Source organism: Myripristis murdjan, chromosome 6, assembly GCF_902150065.1.
Source record: "Myripristis murdjan chromosome 6, fMyrMur1.1, whole genome shotgun sequence".
Taxonomy (NCBI): Eukaryota; Metazoa; Chordata; class Actinopteri; order Holocentriformes; family Holocentridae; genus Myripristis; species Myripristis murdjan.
In genome coordinates this window covers 2291866-2315503 of record NC_043985.1, presented here as the reverse complement: position 1 = coordinate 2315503, position 23638 = coordinate 2291866, and the positions used below count along the sequence as shown (strand labels likewise).

Genomic DNA, 23638 nt, shown 5'->3' with positions numbered 1-23638 from the left:
TGCATGTGTCTGTTTCCACTGGGATAGCTTCGCATTATAGGGGTGGGGAGTGACCTGCTCACCAGGCTCCTGCTCCTCATTCCTTCAACAAACAAAAATTCTCTGGTGACATGCTAACATGGGCCTACCTCTTCCACACGAGCAGGGTATTGTATGGAGGTCTTGGCTTCTGGAAGGAGGGTGGGAGCTGAGAGGGCAAGAGAAGGCTCTCTAAGGGAACCCTTCCCACCTTCAGTTTCATTTTCTGGGCCTTTCTCCGCCTCTTCTTCCTCCATGGATAGTTTAGGAACCTCTGAATCTCTGAAGAGAAAAACATCTTTAAAGTAAAATATATATTTTCTTGTAATGAAAATAAAAGCTTTTACATAGTAAATTACACAAACACGCTCCATGGACCTTGGGGGGAATTTCTTTAATAATGAGAGCAAGTTTCTGGATCAGAAATGTATGGAGCTGTTGTGTTTGAAAAGCAGAGCGTCAACGGAGGTAGGAGGCACCTGAGTAACACTCACATTCAGACAATGAAGTGAACCCATAGTGGATCACAGTGCCACATAAAAACATGTAATATCACACAAAAGTAGAACATGTTTCGCAAACCACCCACAAAAAACTCTCTCCTTCCCCATGGGATCATACTGGGTGCATCCATCAAGTTAATTATATAGAATCGTCTACAATTAAGAGGAATTTTAATAGGCAAGCAGCAGCAAACAGGTCGGGATAGATTGTAGTGAAAGATTTTGTGACTGAAGCTCGCTCAAAAGCTGTGCGGGACGCTACTAAATCATCAAATAGTAGGTCTTATATGTGTTGTGCATATGTGTGTATGTTTGTGTTTGTTGCATCAGTGCTAGTATATCCCTCACACAAGTCCACACATACACACACACACACCAGAGAGAACGTGTATGCCACAGCAAGTGTGTCAGTTTATAATTATGAATGGTAGTGAGGCACCCAATAGGGGCAACTGTTGTATGGCAAGTCAGATGTGCAATACAGTGGCTATCACAGGCTTTCTCAGCTCAAGTTTGGCCTGGGGAAAATCACAAAATGCCAAAGCCCCAGCCATCTTGTGATGTGGGCACTAAAGAATCTGCAACAACCCACAAAAATCATTTAGCTGTTGTGGCTTAAAAAAAAAAAAAAAAAAAGCTTTCTAAAATGTGGGTCCTCTGAGAAAGAGTTTCAAATCCAGTGGTGCAGACAGCGGAACAGATGGTGACAGCAGATGATGACTCTGCAAGAGCTCACCACAGTAAGTGAGTAAAGAAAAATTTATCTATATAGCGCTTTTCGCAGAGAGAACTCACAAAGTGCTTTACAAGTTAAAAATACAAATGCTCAAAGCTAATAAAACAATATACAAATGTGATTCAAAGAAATAAAAATACAATAGACGGCAATAAAACAATATGAATATAAATATATATAATCAGTATAAATAGTGGTGTCAAGAGATTAAAAAAATTGAGAGATTAATTAATTATGATCTGTAATTAATTGATCTAATTAATCTCTTTTTTAATCTCACCTAAAATTGCTGAGAAAAGCCCTCAACTTGAGGTATTTCCCTTTAAATTCATTACATTATTGTAGCAGATCAGTCCGATGCGGGTCGGGGGGACGACCCCTCTTTTTCAAGACCCTTTTTTGGAAAAAAAAATAAAATTTATATGGACAAAATCTTGTTTGAATAAAAAAGCCAACGGCCGGCATCAGGCGGGCCGGCCGCGGCACCGGGTCTGGTCTGCTGGATCTGACAGGTGAGCGGCGCACACATAGCCTACTGCCATATCAATTTTTGTTCATACGCGGCTGCAATGACTGCGCAATGCGGCCATTCGCCGGTAATCGAGGCGAGCCTACCTACTGGTTTACATATGCACAATACATGTGTATTTGCTTAGACCCCCAATATTAGATGAGGGCATTTTTTCAGGGCATTTTCAATGGAAAAAATATCGTCTTATATTCGGATGAATACGGTAATGTATTAACTTCGATCACGCAACCTTTTCTTCCACCTCCTCTCCTCTCCTCTCCTCCACAGTCGGACACACACACGAGTCGCGACACCCCCTCCTCAACATGCGCTGCCTGTTTACAACGGACTCGGACTGTTGGGGCGGGTGTTAATCAAAACAAACCAATCATGTCTTGACCTCTTCACAGGTTGCTGGCCTCTGATTGGCCTGGCCTGTCTCTCTGACTTAAAAAAAAAAAAAAAAATCAGACTGGTGAGGCCAGCCGGACCGGACAGACAGCTGATTGGCCTGGCCGGCGACCTGTTTAAAAAAAAAAAAAAAAAAAAAAAAAAAAAAAAAAAAAAAAGACGGGCAGGCCACCGGGCCAGTGACAGGCCGGCGCTTCGGGAAATCTCCCGGTTCTCCCGATGTACAGTCCGGGCCTGACAATAGGAGCCTATCAGCTTATGCTAAACAAGCCCAAACACAATGACAGCCAACCAATGTCCACTTCAGGGTGTGACTGACCATTGTTTTCCACCCCCAGCACAGGAAGCCCAACGCCTACAAACCGATTTTTATAAAAAGTAAAGTTAGAGATTAATAATTAGATTAACTCGATTAAAAAACATAACGCGCTAAATATGACTGTAATTAATTAATCTCAATTAACGCGATAATTTGACACCACTAAGTATAAAAAGGTGATGCTAAGAAAATAAAAATGCAATAAAAAACAATAGAAACAATGTACAAAGGCAATACAAGGAAATACAAATACAGTGGCGTAATCCTATGGGAAAGCCTGTCTAAATAGATGTGTTTTGAGCCGCTTCTTAAAAATGTTGACAGAGATCACGGCTCTTAGGTCCGGTGGAAGTGCATTCCACCATCTAGGAGCCAGAGACTCAAAGGCTCTGTCACCCTTGGTTCTAAGCCTAGTATGCGGGACTGCTAGTAGGCCCTGATCTGCAGACCTCAGGGACCTACTAGGGGCATAAGCATGGAGCAAGTCGGACAGATATGCAGGTGCCAGACCATGTAGGGCTCTATAAGTCAGTACCAGCACTTTGTACTGGATCCTGAAACTAACAGGAAGCCAGTGTAAAGAGGCCAGGACCGGAGTAATGTGACAGTACCTCCTAGAGCGGGTTAGCAGCCTGGCGGCGGCGTTCTGTACTAACTGAAGGCGGTCAATGGATGCATTATTGAGACATGTGAACAGAGAATTACAATAGTCTATACGAGATGAGATAAAGGCATGAGTAATCATTTCCAGTTCAGAATGAGATACTATAGATCTAAGTTTAGCAATGTTTTTAAGATGGAAAAACATGAACGAGTAATGTTAGTAATATGCTCATCGAGGTGCATGGCCTGATCAAATGTAACACCAAGATTTCTTAGGTTGGGCCGCATGTTTGAGGTCAGGGGACCAATACAGCTGGCTACCTTAGAAACATTACTGTCAGGAGCAACAATCAGTACCTCGGTTTTGGTAGCATTCAACTGGAGAAAGTTACAGGCCATCCAATCCTTAATTGCAGACAGACAATTATGCAGTGCATTGACACCATTCATCGTGTCAGGGTTAAAGGAATAATATATCTGGAGGTTGTCCGTATACAAATGATAAGAGATATCCTTGAAACTACTAATAATATCTCTGAGGGGGAGCATGTAAAGTGCAAACAGGATTGGCCCCAGAACCGAACCCTGAGGCACCCCACAGGACAGGGAGGCAAACTCGGACGTATAGGGACCAACAGCAACAGAGAAATGTCTATCGGAGAGATAGGAGGCAAACCAGTCTAGAGCAACCCCTGAGATGCCAACCCAATTTCTCAGTCTGTCTAAAAGGATACAGTGATCCACTGTGTCAAAAGCCACACTGAGATCAAGCAGGACAAGGATAGTGCATTTACCAGCATCAGAGGCCATCATAATATCATTGGAGACTCTAAGAAGAGCCGTCTCTGTGGAATGCAGTTGACGATATCCAGACTGGAACTTGTCAAAGATGTTATGCTTATTCAAGGCGGTGACTAGCTGGTTTGCGAAAACTTTTTCTAAAATCTTTGAAATAAACGGAAGCTTGGATATAGGCCGGTAATTGCTTAAAATGGAAGGGTCCAGATTGGGCTTTTTGAGAAGGGGCTGAACAACCGCTTGTTTAAAGCAATAAGGAACACAACCAGAAACCACTGCGATGGACTGGCGATCTGTCCAGGGTGTTTCACTGCCCGACACTACCCGCCCTAACACTAGCAACCTTGCCCACAAAAAACAATAGAAAATTACTACAATCTTCATTAGAACACACAGGTACAGCAGGAGGTTGTGCACCAACAATATTATTAATGGTATCAAAGACGACTTTGGGGTTTCTCTTGTTAGAGGAAATAAGATTAGCGAAGTAAAATGCTCTTGCAGCCTTAACCGTGGAATCATATTCAGATAAGAGCTCTTTAAAATAAAGACGATGAACCTGGAGCTTGGTGGACTTCCACAGGCGCTCAACTCTCCGACATTTGCATCTGAAGCAACGAATGTCATCATTTAGCCAAGGGGAAGGATTAGCTGGAGGGACAGTGCGGGATTTTACAGGAGCAATTTCATCCAAAATGACAGAGCAATAAGTGTGAACTTGAGTGTCGACATCAACATCGGCACTGTATGGCTGCGCCCCACTGTTGGTAAAAGCGGAGGAAAATTTCTCTGCAGAGAGGCCATATAAAAACGTGAGCATTTCACACGCCTTCCAGATGACATATCAGTGTTAAATGACAGGTTAAAGAGAAAACATCTATGGTCAGTAACAAGCAGTTCCTCAGAGCAGACACTGTCAATATCTAAACCAAGCCTAAAAACAAGGTCCAGAGTGTTGCCCTTAACATGTGTCGGGCCTCTGACGTGCTGGGAGAAATTAAAAGATTCAGTTATATTTAAGAAATTTACAACAAAGTTGTTGGTAGTATCATTTACAGCCACATTAAAGTCACCAAGCATTACAATTCTCTCAAATTTAATTATAGAAGCTAAAAAGTCACTAAAATCCCGCAGAAAGGAGCTATTAATACCAGGGGGGCGGTAAATTAAAACACAATAAAAGGGGTGGGAGCGCCCAACTTCAGTGATTAATAGTTCAAATGAGGAATAAGTTTCAGAGGTCACCCTCCTGGTGGAAAAGCAGTTCTTGTACACTAGGGCCAGACCCCCACCACGGCCTGCTGTCCTTGGGGCACAAATGAAAGAGCACTCACGTGGACACAACTGGGACCACAGAACAGCACTCTGACATTCTCATCTCCGTCTGTCTCTGTTCAAGTCACTCTCTCCTTCGCACCACATTGTGTGGATTTGTCTGTGTGTTTTCCACTGTTCAATCTTAGTGAAAATCGACACATCAAAGACCGAGAAATAAATAATGCCTAACTTTCAGCAGTCTGTCAGGGAAAAAGAGTGATTAAGAGTGGTGCGTGAGGATTGCGTGTTTGTGTGCATGAGAGAGAGAGAGAGAGAGAGGAGAGAGAGGAGAGAGAGAGATTAACACTAATATTTTTTTTGGTGTTAGGAAAGTGGCAACTGGGATTCCCGACGTGTGTGTGTGTGTGTGTGAATGTGTAAGTATGAGGGAGTCAGAGAGACACAGAGAGAGAAAGAGAAAGAAAAGGAAATTTCCAGACAGCTACTGGCCATTATTTCCCTGTTCTTACAGCTGACAAATAAATCTTACTTTTCTGGGTTTTATCTCTGATAGTTGCCTGATACATGTCTGTTTGCTGAAAAGCTGACACCACCACCAATCATGCTGGCTCAGATTATTTCACTTGTTTCAAAATATTCACTTGCCTTGGTATATGTCTTGAATAAACAGTATATTTCTTAATATATTCAGCACGGCTGAATCAAACAACTCTGTACTCCACCATAGCCTAAACCTTAACTCTAACCTTAATCCTAGCCACACTCGTGAGAATTCAGACCTTGATTTGTTAAAGGGTTTGTGAAAGGGTTACCATCTTATCAGGACCAAAATGATCCCACACCGAGCTTCTTCATTTGCTTCAGCTGCATCTTGGCAGACGGCTGGAGGTGTTCTACATACTAACATAGCCTACGTAATGTCCTTAGACATCATTCATTCACTTAAATCTCACATGTTCATGTTATTTATTATTTTTACACATTCACCCTATAAAATTTACTCAAAATATTATTAAAAAAAATTAACCATTTAACCATTTCGAATATCCAGTTAATTTAAAATGACTGTGTAATGGATAACTGGATATCTGTGCACATTCCTAACAGCTAGTATAGGTTATTAAATAGACTGAGATCCTTTTATGGTCCATATCTGTGAAGAAAAATAATTTTGAAATCAGATACAATAAGTGAACAATTTCATGTACATGTTACGTAAAAGGCAGCTCAACATAAGGTACCTTTTTACAAATAAACTTCCTAGTTTGAAGTTCTGAGCTGAATATTGAGTGATCAGACAGTCAATCAGTCTGTCAATGATCTAATCTATCTGGCAGACAAGAAGCTGTGTGGCAATCATCTACTGCAAGTGGAAAAAAGATACGCTTTCTGTCTACGTCCAAATTATTGTTGAGATAAGGTATAAAGAGGAAGGAGAAGTGATTTAAATGTATTGTGCTGCCTCCAACTCTCAGCAGGATAGATGGATAGAAAGGAGTTAGCTGTACTAAAATCTCCCCCTCCAAGGGCTGTGGTGTAATTAGTGATAGGGATGTAATTAGCTGAACATTGCCAGATTGTGTGTGTTTTTGTGAGCTAGAAAGAGAGACTGAGACTGTGTGCTTGTAGTGCAGGCTCTTCATTTAATTAGCAAGAAGGCCTGTGAGACAGATTGGTAAGAGAGGTCACAATTTAAGAAGACCAGGGTGAAGAGAGAGAGAAGTGAGAGGGGATAAGGATTTAGGCGATGAGTAGACACATGAGGAGGAAGAGAGGAAGGGCAGCGAGAGGAGAGGAAGGGACATAAAGAGTAGAAAAAAAAGAGTAGATAAATAAGTACAAGAAAAGCCTACAGGAGGAGGAGAGGAAAGACAGGAGGGGAGGGTAAAAAAAAGAAGCAATACCAGGCAAGATAGAAAAAAAATTTAAAAAATAATAAAACCAAAAAATAATTTTAAAAAAAAGAATGGGAGAGGGGTTATAAATCTTGTCAAGCTGTAACAGTTAGTCAGTTTAAGACCATAGACAGACAGACTGTAGTTACTCACAGTCCATTTCTAGGGAGGGGGCCAAGCCAAACTCTTGTGAATAAGGCCAACTGTAATGTGTATAAAGTATAAAATAAGTAGATCTGTCTTCTGCAGGTTTGTGTCAGTTTATGATGGATTTGTCTGGATTTGTCTGTAGTCTGCCTATAAGGAAAAACCCATCATTGGGCACTCTACTGTAGAATTTATGATGTTTTGATGCATTCCCGGAGTTATTTTGTGATAAAATGCTATTATCTATTTTTTATCATGTACACATTCTCTCTCTCAACCTGCCTTAAGTATTATAAAGCAGTGACTTTTCCCGTGTCCCACAATAACTTTACACAAACCACACACAGCGAATGTGAACTTCATATGTTCAAAGACATTTTCACATACTCCCTGTTTGGCCAGTTATCAGTGGGTATTGAGAAAACTACATCACCAAACAATTAGAGATGATGACACTGAACTACTGATCATGATGAGGTGGACTGCTCTGTTGTAGAAGAGAATACTAAAAAGACAATACCAGTCATTTTGAATGTTTGTCTTATTTGCTAAAATTTACCCATATTTTACATAGGAAAAACATTTTGCAAATCATGTGGTGGTTCTAAAGATTTCACAACATATAATCAAAATCCCTCTATTTTTAAAAAAGTGTCTTTATGGTTGAAACACCCAGTTTCCCCTGGGTCTCCCCAAGGACTATTTTCTCAGCCCTATTTTAAGTCATCAAAACACAACAGTGCTGCTGCTTTTAGGAGAACAAATGTGGACGGGTTTATTATAGTGATGGAATACTGGTGTGAAGAAAGTTTGATGTGTGTGACAGTTTGTTTTCATATCTTAGTGGATTGAATGGAAACCAAAGGCTGGATGAAAGGTTGGAAAAATTATATCAGAGTTCTAAAATATGACTGCTTGCTTTGGGAAAAGATTTGTGAAGAATGACAAAACCTGAAATAAATCCATTTTGTAGATATTACGCTGCACATGTTTTGTTAGGTCTAACAGTGTTGCGTGTAATGGATTCACTGTGAAAATGCATATCTGCTATGCTTTCCTGAGGGTTTGTGCTTCTGTTTTAGAGCTGCAAAGGGGGCAGTGGTTCAAAACAGGATGATGTACCTTCATGGTCAAAGTGACGAATAACACTATGTGGTCACAAACAGAGCCAGACAAACACACAGAAACACTTCCTTTAGTATTCCCATAATATTGCTACAGTCGCTGCCTGTCTTGTAATACACCAGAGAAACCATGTATATGCTTTACTACAGCAGTGACACTCTTGTGGTGCCATGTGTTTCTCAGGAAACAATTCACATTTTCAAACAGTGCTGTACAGAGGGTCCCAAACACAAATGATTACTGATTTCCAAACTAATGCATATTTTTGGCAATTAAAAAAGATTTTGTTGAACTGGCAGCCCATCAAGCCTCTGCTGTTATAGGAGAGAAACTGACTTTCTAGCTACTGCCATTTCTAAATCCTGACACTTTGGGAGCGAAAAGATTCTCGCAATATTTGAAAAAATTAACACACTATTTTTAAAACCTAAAATTATTTTAAAACATAGATAAAAAACTAAATCAGATAAGTAAAATGAAATGACCATAATATTTTAAAAGAGAAGAAAAAGATATTGTCTAAGGCTCTGCCCTTGGAGTGCCTGCATCAGATGGTGGTCTGATGCAGGCACTCTAGAAAATGTCAGAGGAGTGACCGACCTATCAATAGTTTTCAAGGTTTATATGTTTACATACATGTATATATACATACATACATGTATATATAAATACATACTGCACACGATACGGAACTACTATTATTATTTGTTAGCAAAGAATTGTTGGTTGCCATATGCAACTGCATGCCAGTTAGTTGAGTTTGGTTCTGTAGTGGTAGTAGTGGTGCAGGTGTACTGTGGTCATAATTTTGGACTCTATTTGATACAGTTGGATGTGACCATTTTATCATACTAAAATGTACCTGACAGTGCCTTGTGTTTGATCCACTGGAAAATTCCAACGATAGCACACAGGCAGACGGGAGCAGTTGGTGATTGTGAGTTCTCTCCTGGTCTCTATAAGGTTGAGCACACAGCCAAAGTCCAGGCTGGTGGAGGAAAAGTGGAGGTTGGGGAAGTGGACCTCAGCATGCAGCCCCACTGTGGCCTGATGTGGGTGTCCATGAAAGCACACATGGAGGAACTAGAAAAGGATGCAAAACAAAAAATGACCTCAGATTACTTTTGTTACTTCACAGAAAAACAAAGCAAGCAGAAATTTTATCGAGAAAAATAAATGAATAAATAAAATTCAAAAATGTAAGCATAATACTTACCTCATCGACCACACGTGACATCAGATCCTTACAGTAAGCTGGGTTGAAACACACCCACAAATCAGCCTCCATCCCCTCATCTAAAACTATGGTCTGCAGAGACAGAAGAAATACAGAGCTACACATGTATCTTGGAACTCACAACTGCCCCTGCAACAACTGCAACCACAGATTGGAAAGATAAACAGAACAAGTGGCAATAATAATTGCTCTTAATTTTTTTTTTTTTTTTTTTTTTTTTACAAATGAAAAAATCTAGTCTTACATACTGGAACCAACAATAAATAAGTCACCAGTCTGTCATGTAGCAACCTACACAATGTAAGGCTGTGATCCTTTTTAAAAACCAACCCATACTTTAATAAAATATTAAATAGAGTTTTGCCATTGGATCTAGGCTTGTCAAAATATCAGCCTTCAGCCTTAGGTAAGGACCCAGCAGGGGGTGGCTTGAAAGCCATTTTAAAGTAGAGCCCAGTCCACAGACTTAGCTATTCAAAGAATAGAAACGGGAGCTCTGTTAAAAAGAAAAAGTGGGCATGAGATTCATGAATTGAACGGCTATCATTCTCAAAAGACAAAGTATATATTGATATTAACCAATATATCCTAACAACTTCATGTGTTAAACTCAAGCTTGCTCAAGATATCCATGTGTATAATAATGTTACATACCTTTGTAACAATGTATAGAATTCCACACAAGGATCCTATGTTTCCAATGGAGTGAGATGTAACTGATTAATCAGCTGATTAAACAGCTTGCAGCATAACATATATTTTTGTTGAACTGTGACCAAACCATTGTGTTGAAAAATTTTTGTGTTGAAAATGTTTTCAACACAAACATTTCAAAAGAACTTTTTTTATTTGAAAAACTCTCTCATTTAAAATGTAGTATGTGTCTCACCCTTACATACAATTAATAGGTTGTCTATTCAGTGCTTTTTGGTCATTACATAGTTCTATTAATCTGTACATCATAATTTGCCTCTGACACCTTGTGCCATGAACTGGTAAAATAATATATGGTAGAATGTCAGATAAACATTTCTCGAAGAAATACAAAACAGAATAATCATTCTAAGCATTTATTACAATTGTCTGTTATGTTGTGAATTTCCTTTTAGATACCACTTACACATACATTTAACAGTACTTTTGTTGCTGCACTCTGCATGGCACAATCCCGGAGTGAGACCATGTAATGTCGAAAATAGTCACTCAAATTTCACACAATTTAGTAATTGTATGTGTATGTTTTTTTTTTTTTTATCACTTCTGTCACTTTTCACATTGCTATTCTGTTACTGTGTGAACACACTAATACAAGAGGAAGCAGAAATGTGTACCTTGGTGGTAGCAGAGATGGGGTCTCCCTGGGCTTTGCACAGGGAGAAGGGCTCAACCAGAGACAGATCCATGTACAAAGGCAGAGGTGATACATTTTTTAACACCAGCTTCTTATACAAAGGCACTAAACTCCTTCCTGGAACCTGTAAGGCATATACATATTGTTGTTACAATGAACTGAACATTATAATGACAAGTCTAAAGTGCAGTAAGAAGCCCTTCCTCCTCTCTTGGACAAATATTTAAGTGATCCCTTTGTTTTCCTATCTTGTATGTGTTACATTCCCCCATAAGTAAATGCATTGTTTTTGTAAAGTGTATTAATGTGATATGTTGCTCCTCAGGCTCTGTGGGCCTCAGCCCTGCCATTTTTGTTTAACTCTCTTCTCTCCTGTTTTTTGTTAGCAAGTATTTGGACAGTGATATAATATTAATAATTTTGCCCTCGTACACCACCAACAGTAGATTTGAAATGGAGTAACCAAGATGTGACTGAAGTGTGGACTTTAAGCTTTAATTTTAGGGGTTGAACTAAAATATGGCATTAACCTTTTAGGAATTACAGCCAGTTTTATACAATATCCATGGACAGCCAGTGCATCTTTTTGAATTTTTGGATCACTTGGCAACTGTATTTCAACTTATTAGCAATGTTTTGCGAATTTTCTTGTAACTTTAACCTTTTTAAGTGTAAAGAAATTATTTTCTTTCTCAGAAGAGAAATGTGGCATTTCTCTTCTGCGTGGTACCATTTTTGTCAGCACTGAATGGGAGTGGATTTTCTCTCTTAAATGCCACCCTTAATTGTCAATTATGTGGTGGCTACCTGTGTGATGATTGATTAGACTCATTTGTTTGTAAATTCCTGTTAATTAGAGTTTTATCAGGTTTTACTCATAAATGTGTGTCCAGACCAACAAACCAACCACAAATTCAAAGTGGATGGTGCTAATGATGCAAAATTCCACATTGTGAATGACGTGAACACTCAAAATTCAAAGTTTTTCAACTTGAGCAAAAAATTGCAGCCGTGACACACACAAATACAGCCAAACATTTCACATAATTGGTCTGAACACATCTTAAGACATGCATTGGACTGTACTTATTTTTGCATCATGATCAGAAATCATTTTGTTAGAAAAGTTCCAATTTTGTTTTTGATACTGACTATACAGAGATTTATCATTAAAACCATGGAGTCTTTTCAAATTACATACAATGCTGCCATACCATCCTCAAGCAGTATATTTCTTATTATGTGCTTGTGTAGCCACTGGGTACCACTGAATCAACAAGCTTATGTGGGACACCAACTAAAGTTGGTATAATGTTACTTTATATTGTTATATAAAAATATCCTGAAGAGAGCACCATCAGCAATCATTTGACCAACCTTCTCTATGCAGAAGTTGAGCTGCTCAGGGCAAATGCTGACTACAGGAGCCACAAAGTGACAGGTAACATCTACTGTCATGATGTGCGTAGAACAGCCCTGACCTCCAACAATACCAGAGCACACCAGACGCTCTTGTACCACCTGGGCAGACAGAACACATACACATCTACAGCATGCAGCTAGACCTTTTAACAATAAATTATAACAAAATGTAATACTTTTTTTAATTCAAATAAGCATTTCAGTTGAGTATAAAGGTAAGTATAATGATGCTTCAGTGCAGAGGTAAATTTTAGGTAGGAATATGGTGAGTTATTAACTAGATGATTACAAGAACTGTCTCTGCAAATATATATGCATGGCATAAGAATCTTCACCGTTTTCTCTCTACTGTTATGTATGACAGGGAAGAATAAAGTTTGTAGGGTTAATCTGAAATATAACCATTTTCCCAGTTGGTAAGTATAGCAAGTCAGTTAAAAAAAAAAAAGAAAAAGAAAGACAGGAAGGGATGAAGCAGGATAAATTTAATCAGATGAAATGTTAACACTATTTAATGTCTTTAAATGCCTGATATTTGCAAAATTTAATTTATGACATTTTAAGACTTTTTAAGGACATGCAGACACCCTGTATTCAATTGAGACACCCAGCTCATTCACCTTTGGCCCACAAACATATGCATATGTCGGTGAGAGAATGGGTGTGTTTGTGTGAACGGCTGCCTCACCTTAGGTGTGTCTGAAGATCCCGTCAGGACCATGTCAACAGAGCAGCCTGGAAAAAGCTCCACACGAGAGGGCCTGAGGCTGAATACCGGCATCGCTGTGGGGGAAGAGACCAGGGATCCACGGCCCCCACCCACCCCCTTCCTGTGGGAATAGTTATTTTTCCCCCTGGCACCTGTGATGGGGGGCAGTGAAACTTGGTGGGGAAGCAGCAAAGACCTGTCCGTCTTCCAGTAAAGCCGATGCACCCGTTGGCCTCGGTTGGTCAGTGTGAAGCGGTACTGGCATGGTCTATGGCTTTGGACATGTAGAGAATAAGACAGATTGAGTTGAGACAGGTTAGGGAGGTCATCCCTCTTCCAAAGGGCCAGTGTTCAATCCCCCATGAGCACATACAGTACCTGTCATTGGCAGGTACTGTATGTGCTCATAGGGGATTGAGGGCATTACAATACCTCCTTTACTGTTTCCAGTTTTAGTAGCATACTGTTAAAATTAAGGCAAAAAATTCTGGTGGGAGAACACTTGCACATGCAGGTCACCCATTCCATTCTACCTGAAGCATGCTCCCAGGTCAAGGCTGGGGCCAAAGGGCCGATTACTGACAATGGTGGTGCCGGTGCCAGTGGCAGACAGACGAACAGTGTGCGTCTGACTGTCCCGGATAGCCACTTCAAGCTTGTCCTGGAATTGGAGGGTATCCCTCAGATGGGCCACCAGGCTGAGCTCAAACTGGCCGTCTGGGGGCACTGCCCCCTCACTGGGCTCAACACGCCACGGGGAGTGTCTTTGGACCTGAGGAAATAGCACAGTTAGCGTCCTGATTGCAATCCAAGCAGATTAATTGTCTGCCAATAAGCTCATTGGTCTTCACAAACCAGAGGAGGACTGCCTGTAGACCTGCACAGTGAGGACAGGAGTACCGTTACACAACTAGCTCCATGCCTTAAATATGATGGATGGAAATACGTTCAACAAGCCTTGTGGCGGCAACTATATTTCTATGGCGATGTCATAGAAATCTGTGACATGGACCAGGGAACACAGATGCGAATATTATATCAACTGCGTAATCATATCTGCATTTTTGTGTACCATCTGAATTTATGGGTAAGGGTATAATAGTTCTTGCCCTGACAACCAAGAAGACCAAATATCTCCCGTCACTGCAAAGGATGAACAAAACAAATGACACAACAGCTATAGACTGGAATAGCCGATCCAAAGATATTTTTCTCAGATCAACTTGAAAATTGAGAAAACTTGAAAAAAAGGATCATGTCATTGGACTTTTATTTAGTCACATTTACAGTCTCTGAGAACATATGTTAATTTCTGAGTAAACTGCGTCCACAGAAAAGGGCTGGTGCAAGACAAAGTCAATGATCCTTTTATTTCCCAGCTCTGTGGATTGCTTATCGATTGTATGTATTTGAATAAGGCACAGTCTAAAGAGAGATGTAAATCTTAACCTCTATCTCCGGCCCTGTTCAAATCAGCAGATAGCCTGGCCAGGTCTCAAATGCAAACGCAAACACTTGGCATGAACTCCAGACCTTTTGTTTTCTTAACCTGTCATGGAATAAAGAGGGAAAAGGCCATACCTGGCCATGAAACTGCTTTTTAGTCAAGTGTCCAATTACTTTTGAGCCTCTGAAAATGGGGTGAACTGGCTGTAATTCCAAAACGGTTAATGCCATGTTTTTGTTCAACCCCTTAAATTAAATCTGAAAATTGTGTCCTGTTTACTCCAATTCAAATCCAGTGTTGTGGTGTACAAGGTCACCACCACAGTGGATTCACTGTTGAAAAAGGTATTGGGCAGGTGACGAGCGGTTACTGGTTTCCTCTAGATATAACGTTTGGAATTGAGGCCAAACAGTTCGATCTTGGTTTCATCAGACCAGAGAATCTTGTTTCTCACAGTCTGAGAGTGCAAGAGGGCTTTCATGTGTTTTGCACTGGGGAGAGGCTTCTGTCTAGCCCCTCTGCCATAAAGCCCAGATCAGTGAAGGGCCACAGCGATGGTTGTCCTTCTGGAACTTTGTCTCATCTCCACACAGGATCTCTGGAGCTCAGTCAGAGTGACCATCGGGCTCTTGGTATCCTTTCTTACTAAATTGCACTCATTACTATTTAGCTCCTGTTTTTTAGCACTAGTTATATAGACCATATCATACCAGTTATATAGACTATATTTATGTATAATATTTATATTTATATATACCTAAACGGTCCCACAATTCCATCTCTGCTGTAATCCGGAAGCCAAGCAACGACATTTCGTTGCCAAAATCTCACTGCTGTGTTTTTTTGTGCAATGACAATAAAAGAAGTCTAAGTCTTACTAAGGCCCTTCTCCCATGATTGCTCTGTTTGGCCGGGCAACCAGCTCCTGGAAGAGTCCTGGTTGTGCCAAACATCTTCCATTTGAGAATTATGAAGGCCACTGTGCTCTTGATAAGATTCAGTGCAGAAGAAATTTTTTTGTAGCCTTCCCTAGAACTGTGCCTTGCAACACTCCTGTCTCTGAGCTCTGCAGGCAGTTCCTCATGGCTTGGTTTTTGCTCTGATATGCATTGTCAGCTTGTGAGGCCTTCTATAGAGAGGCGTGTGCCTTTCCAATTCATGTCCAATCAATTTAATTTACCATAGGTACACTCTAATCGAGATGTAGAACCATCTCAGAAATGATCAAGAGAAATGGGAGGCACCTGAGATAAATTTCAAGTGTTGTTGCAAAGGGTCTGAATATTTATGTCAATGTGATATTTAAGTTTTTCCTTTTTAATAAATTTGCAAAAATTTCTAAAATTCTGCTTTCACTTTGTCATTATAGGGAACTGAATGCAGATTAATGAGAGAAAAAATGAATTTAAAAGATTGTAACATTAGACTGCAACATAAAAAAAAAAAGTGAAAAAAGTGAAGGGGGTCTGGATACTTTCTGAATGCACTGTATGTCTGCATCTGAAGCTGTATAGCAGATTCACAAAAGATCGAAAAGGTTCAGTTCAGTGGTTCAGTGAGGGAATCATAACTATGTATGTACTGTACTGCTTGTGCAGTAGAGTCGTCAGTAACACTTGACTATTGACTTACAATTAATTCATAATTAATTAAAAGATTATTATTCCTACACTTATAAATGTTTATAAAGTAGTTACAAGTATGTTTATAAATGTATGTGAACTATTTACAAATAAGTAAACATCTACATATGATTACTATTACTATTTATTTCAAAAAAAAAAAGCTCAAATATCTGTCCATATGTTAGTTACATGTAAGTGATCATCTCTAACTCTAACCCCAAAGCTAAACCCAATGTATTCATAATTATATACAATACAATTATACCTATATTTATAACTACTTTACAAATGTAGGAATAATAATCAATTAGATATTCATTAATATCTTATAAATCATTTATTAAGGAACATAATAAAATAATTCTTCAAAGCACATAAAAGCTTAACACTGCATTGGTTTAGAGCTGAAGTAACAGTTAATCCCCTCACAGATGGTCTATCAAACTCAGATGACAACCAAGCATGGGTTTCTCCTATCTATGTCAGCTTAGGCAGCATTGAGGCATAGTTTCAGTCACTAGTTTGTTCCCTTGAGATACCAGACAGCACTGATAGGCCCACTCTGCCATGCATAACAAGAGAAGTGCTTTCAGGAGTAAGTAAAATGCTAAACATGATGAACTGTAAATCTCATGTTGCAGTTGAGTTTAGTACCTTGCTACAATGAACATGCCAGAAACACAATAAATGAAGGTACGTGGAATCCTATCAATTTTGCTTAATTATTATTTAATTTAATTTATTCAGAAATTTCTAATGTGCTTGCAATGCAACACTATTCTGGTCTTCCTCATTTGTTCTTCCTCTGCCCAGCTTCATCCCTGAACTTTTTTATGAAGTCTTTAAAAAAAAAAAAAAAAAAAAAAAAACTCTTATTATTTTATCATGTTCCTGTATTCTGCTCAACAATTTGGCCCTGCATTGGTAATATTTTTCTGCATACAGATATGTTGGATTCTTTGGTCCTAAGCAACAGAGAGTGAATTGAGTGTGTCCATAGGTGGTGCTATAATAAGGTCTCAAAGTAAGACCATTCTTAACATAGCACATATGTGTATCTCTTCAAGGTGAACAACTTTGTCAACATGAATATTGCACTGTATAGTACTGTATAGTGTTTTTCTTTTTGTGACCCTGAAAAAAAAAATCATGCCCCAACTTGGATTCAACACACAGCCCCGGTGTAATATATAGTCTAACTTATTCATAAAAGAAACAAAAAATAGAAACCAAAACAAAATTGCTTATTCACTGGGGAAGGATTCAAATTATCTGCAGAGCCAACAAAGTACTGAACCAATTTACTCACAAATTACACACTCAATTAGACTGAAAATTAAGTAGCCAGATGTACTGGGTCAAAAGTCAAGTCAAAGTCAAAGTGCCTTTATTGTCATTATATTGTGAACAATACAACTAAATTAAAAGTGCTGTTCTGTTAGGTGTTACGGGTAACACAACACTACATAACACACTACTCAAAAAATAAATAAATAAATAGAGTGAGTGTTTTTGGAAAGAACAGAAATGATACCTGGGTGGACAAGTGTGTTGTGTGTGCATGCATGTGTGCATGCTAATATGCTTGTTGAGATGTGAGTTTGTGCATATGTCAGTGTGTGTGACATACCATGCGAGCAGTAAAGTGGGCGGATACAGGTGACCGGTTTAAAAGATGCAAAGTTCTGGTAACATCCATCAGAAGTGGGATTTTGCCGAAGTCCAGCTGCAAGCTCTGAACCTGAACTATTGGACCCTGTCCCGTACATGACAAGGCCACTTCCTGTAGGACAGAGGAGGACACACTTGTAATCATTACAAACATACCTACAAAGCATTGCCTCAAAGGAATGCAGACATTCTCAGAAGCACAAACACACGCATACACACTGCCACTGACCAGGGGTGGCTGGGCTCTGCCAAACACTGTAAAAAGTACAGTGTCCCTCAGTCTGCCAACTTTCTTAGGCAAAAGGAATAGGGGGACCTCCACTGAACTTTGGGGCGGAATCATTCCTCTGGGAAGGGTACTGGAGACAACCAGTGACGGACTCTCTTCATGTTCCTGGACACGGGGACAGACATACAGGAGCCTTGTGAAACATCACTGTTCTCTCATTTTTCATGTTTTGAGAAAACAAAACCGACTCCTCCTAGTGACGCCCAATGAGTTGACTATGTTTACATGCACACTAGAAACTAGATTATTGTGAGTAACCAGGTTAAAGCAGAAAATCAGCTGACTCAAAAATCCCTGTTTACTTGTGTTAGAAATAACTTGGTTTTCCCACCACCCCTGACATTCCCCGGACTGTTCCCGTTTGAAATTCCGGTTTCCGTTTGAAATTCTGGTCAAATATTATCTGAATTTATTGAGCTTAAAATTATATGCAGGCTATATAAGAATGATATCAAGGCATGTCAATTTATAGCGTAATCTTTTTATTGAAAAGTGGGCTATATCAAATAAAATGAGTGCCGTCAATTGACTCACGTGTGTAACGTCTAAAATAAATAAATAAATATTGCACAAGCCTGTGCTCTTTTAACATGAACATTGCATACAATTTGCAAACAAAAAAACCGGCAAACCCTCCGCCTCTCGCGTTGCGCTGCTCGAAACTAGCTCTGCGCGGGGTTCGCCTCACTGTGCCACCCTGCGCTGCGCCGGGAAACTAGAGCCCACTCTGTTTTACCGGAAGCAGAAGTCATGTGGGGTCATTTCATGGGGACTTTAAGCATTTTACATGTCAAACAGACAGTGAAGTTTTCATTCTCCTGAGCGTTGTACAGTGTGTGATCATCTCTCTACTGGTCTCCTGTTTCTCTTTTATTCTTATCCCATCAAGATCACCAATATACAAACACACACACGCACACACACATACACACACAAATTCGACCAGTAGGTCTAATTGTTAACCTGGTAAATTAAGCCATAGCAAGCAGGAAGCTGGCTGGTGTTGGACAGCCTCACTTGATGTTCGTAAACGAGACCAAGAAAACACTGCTCAAAGTCCAACACCGGAGTCTCCACTATAACCTCAGGTACCACACACCTATTGACAGAAAGAGGGAGAGAGAGAGATAGGAGGGGGAGAGAGAAAAGAAAAGAAGAGGAAGAAAAGAAGGAAGACAAATTGCTCTGATGAAGTCAGATTACCGTTGTCCCATTCTGAGTGATGGTGCAGGTGACATTCCAAGATTTATTATTCTAATTACGTTCTGAATAATTAACACATTCTCCACAGGTTTGTCAAGGCCTGTGTGCAAGTTCATTGAACCCTGTTCACACCATGTCAAAATGTCAACGACAGCCAAATTTATTGCCCACAAGATTCTGCACTTTAAGTGAGGAGGTGGTGGCAGATTTTGAGAGAGAGCAGAAACGGTGCTGTCTTATGGCATCTGGTAGTACAATCCTTAACATTTAACATTCATTTCAGACATAGTGGTATTATTATGTCTGACTTTTTTATTATATGAATGGGGTTACAAATAGATGATGTGGTGCCAAAAAAACACTGTTAAAACACAGTAAACAATATCCCATACAAACTTTTGTACATAAAAGGTTGTTTACATGAATTAACTTGCTAGCTAACTGACAGATATAATGAATAACACCATTTAATATTCTTTATTATGATTACTTCAAGAGGAACATGAGTATGTTTATTTGACTACATCACATAGGATTTCTCAAAAGTGACTTCTACTGATGTCTGATGATATATTATGTCTGTGCACGTGTGCATGCATGCGTGTGTGTGTGCGTGCGTGCGTGCGCGCATGCGTGCGTGCGTGCGTGCGTGCGTGCGTGCGTGCGTGTGTGCATGCGTATATGCGTGCCTGACCTGGCACTGATAGGCAGAGTCATCACCTCTTCCCCAACACTGTCCACATCCATCACCACTGCCAGCCTGTATGTCTTCAGTGTGTTGGAGCACAGTGTCACCTGTATATACAGAACACATAAACACAAGAACACAAATCTTTAAATAGATAGAGATGATGTTATCATTCAAATCAGCAGATCCAGTTTTGTCAGCAGCATTTGGCTTAGAATAAAACATAAAACAATTGATCATGTCATGGAACTGAAAACTGGCACAAGTGCATGTGACTTTTGAAATGTAATTTATTTACTTCAAAATCAGCCTGAGACCTCAGAGAAAATGCAAACAATCATCAATATGAATAGAAATCAATCACATCCAGCATATACATACATCCATCTTAGGCGCATTAGACCTAAAATGGCAGTGAGAGGAGGTGGAGGAGGTTGATCCATCAGTAGTGAGAACGTTCACCAATGAGTTCAGACTCCTCTAAAAGCACACACTCCAGCTGCTGCTACTCAGCAGTTGCAAGTTTGTATTTTTTTGAGTTTTGAGCTGTTTTGAGTTGTTTCCTGTGCCTGGAGAAGGTTTCCCACAAGTGAGCATACCTGACACCAAAAAATAATTACGTTAATATTTTGGGCAGTCTTGTCTTTTGCAGCTCCCTTTTCATTGTTTGGGCTGACAGGATGGACATATTTTTTACACAAAAATATTACTTTATGTAACATCTCTTTAAAAGGCCTGTCAATTATTATGATGCACATGATGTATTTACGCCATAGTCATTGCCAGAAATCTTCATAAAGATTGTCAGTGCTGTGGTAAAATGGTAAACTGGGATTAGCTAGTTATTTATGCTTCACTGCATCATCTTACCTCAATGTCCACATCTGACATGGCAGGCACAGTGCCCGAGGCAGGGCTGAGAGTGAATTCCACAGGCTGCACTCGAGGGTCCTGGGTGGTGCAGCCATTCCAGTGGGTAATGGACAGGTCAGATATCTGTTTATTACTGTCTACACTGGGAGAACCCAACCCGTCCCCAGGGACACGTAGAGCAAATGTCATAGGCACATAGGACGTGTTAAAGAGGGTACAGCTGATTGTTTGGGGGACACCTGGGGAGATGAGGGAAGGAAAGGAGAATAAAACACATTAGCTAGGGAGAGCAACAATGGAAAAGGTTTTGATGTATTTGTTGTAGGTATGTGGGCAGAATCAGTTCTTGGTTGTCTTGCAGTTTGAGAGTAGTTCTTAGTTGAACATTTTTCAGTACACAGGGCATGATATTACTATCACTTGTGCCATAATCTAGGGTAAGTCTTCATGTAGGAGCCCAATTCAGAGTTTCACAGAATGTCAAACTACCATATGAATGAATACCATAGAAAATATCAAGATATATCATTATAAATCTACAGGTATAAAGACAATTATACTCATTATTAATAACTGCTGAATATCACAACACAATTACAATTGGGGTGTAGGACTGCAGATAAATGAATGTAGAGGACAGATTGTTTCAGACTGTTATGCTAACAGAGGCTGAGCAGTATCTGGTAAATAAAGTCAAATTAGCATATTTCTGAAAATGATTCTCAACATTAAAGTAAACTACTCCAGCATTTCGGGCAAAACACCATTTCCTGACCTACCCAGACTGAAACAAGATGTTCAATACCTTTTTCGGCTCTGTGGTTTGGTTCCTATAGGCAGCATTTTGTGTTAGGTTAGCATAAAGACTTGAAGTCTATGGCAGTCATTAGCCTTGATCTGACTAAGTGAAAAAATAAACCTTTCAGCAACTCTGGGGCTGTATATCATGTGTACTTGAAATACTCATCTTGGAAATAAAAAAGAATCATTATAAATTATTGTTATTTAATTTTGTTATATAACAACACACATATACACACCCTTTTCAACTTTGTCACACACACACACACACACACACACACACACACACACACACACCCTTTTCAACTGTGTCCATTTTGTCTGTCTTGATAACAGAACTTAACTGAACAGTGGCTTCTAAAAGCTACTCTGAGCAGCATTATGAATTGGTTCTGAAGAAAATATTCAAGTATCCATCCAGGACATTGAACAAAGTTTATGCAGTTGGTGACACCAGCAGCTGCATGTCGATGCGTTTCCTTTAAATTCCCTGCATTTCCTAGCAGGAAAAATATTTAAACTCACCAAAGGCCACATCCCCAAAATTCAGTTCTGATAAACTGAAGTGGATCGTGGGGCCAGTGACGCAACCCCTGAAAACAAGACAAAGATATAAGCCATCAATATGCTTGAACACTGATATGTCTGGGTAGAGACAATAGAGAAATCTTTTGCACTGAGACATCACTAAACCATGCAGAAGAGTGGTATGTTCCTCCCGGGGTGGCATAAAAATGATCTCTTCTCTCTTATATATATTAATATTAAAAAGTTTTTTATCACACCAGCTGAAAGGTTTGTCAACCTCTTTCTGGGAACTAGACATCCTGCCTACCTAAATTGAATCATCTGAATTTTCAAATATGTGATGGTTCAATGCAAAAGGGACACAATCATTCTACAAAGTGAACAAGAGGAGATGAACTGACACAGCCCTGTGGGACCCAACAGTCGGTTATCCTATAGTCAGTAAAGCAGTTATTCACTCTGACACATTGTGCTCTGTTAGTAAAATCTGTACCATACCAATGCAAAAAATATGGATTGACTTCCAGCTGTGAAGCATATCAAACACCAAGGAAAAATAAATGAGGTGTGCTCTTGCAAAGGTGTGTTGTACAGATTTTTGTTGACTGTTTGAGTGAGTGTGACCATTGCATCTAGTGTGCTGCAACCTGCTCTATATGCAAACTGGTAAGCATCAAGTTCACGACCTTGTGAGATATTAAGATATTGGGCCACAACCCTCTCCAATGCTTTCATTACCACTGGACTAAGTGATACTGGCCTGTAATCCTTGTATTCCTTGGGGCATGTTTTTTTTTTTTTAGGCAGAGGAGTGCTGTGTGACCTCTTCCAAGTGGCAGGGAGTATTTGGTCATCTAGGGACAATTGGAAAAACCTTCTGCCAGGCTGGAGCCAATTCAGAGGTAAAACATTTCAAAATGGTTGCCCCTAAATTGTCTGGTTTGCCTTATTTGGTCGTAACTGATGAAAGGTGTTTCTTACATCAGACACTTTGATTTTACAAGTACTTAGTATGTCTGCAGACTCGGCAACATGCTGTACTGCTTCGAACCTATTCATTAGCAACTTCCTATGTATTGTCTGTCACAATATATTCGTTTGTCTCTTTCATCTCTGTCACACATTCTCTATAATAAATATAATAAATAATATATATCTAAATTGTTATTGCATTTATTCTTTCTGTGGTTAAAACCAGTGATGTAAGCAGCTGAAGGAACTGACAAATGACTGATCACGATAGCTAACTTTCTCAAACCTTTCAAACTCTAGCTGCAACCCAAATAGAAAATCCAGCTGTTTAACGACCCAGGTTAAGTTAAACATTGTCTTGTCACCCACAAGAAACAGGTCTGCATCATATTTTGAGTCCAAACTCATAGTGTAAGAAACCCTGTAGCTCTATGAATTAAATTTACTTGACAGGGGCCTTTACAGGAGGTTCATACCA

General features: G+C 39.7%; 1 protein-coding gene across 1 annotated transcript in view; it reads right to left on the bottom strand.

The window, feature by feature from the left end:
- LOC115360422 (hydrocephalus-inducing protein-like) overlaps positions 1 to 23638 on the bottom strand; it is an 85962-nt gene that overhangs the window by 42222 nt on the left and 20102 nt on the right. The window contains 13 exon segments of the mRNA XM_030053339.1: positions 129 to 300; positions 9207 to 9427; positions 9561 to 9653; positions 10913 to 11056; positions 12310 to 12453; positions 13043 to 13337; positions 13597 to 13835; positions 17766 to 17918; positions 18036 to 18200; positions 19059 to 19194; positions 19993 to 20093; positions 20857 to 21098; positions 22186 to 22253. Coding sequence (XP_029909199.1) covers positions 129 to 300; positions 9207 to 9427; positions 9561 to 9653; positions 10913 to 11056; positions 12310 to 12453; positions 13043 to 13337; positions 13597 to 13835; positions 17766 to 17918; positions 18036 to 18200; positions 19059 to 19194; positions 19993 to 20093; positions 20857 to 21098; positions 22186 to 22253 — 2173 coding nt within the window.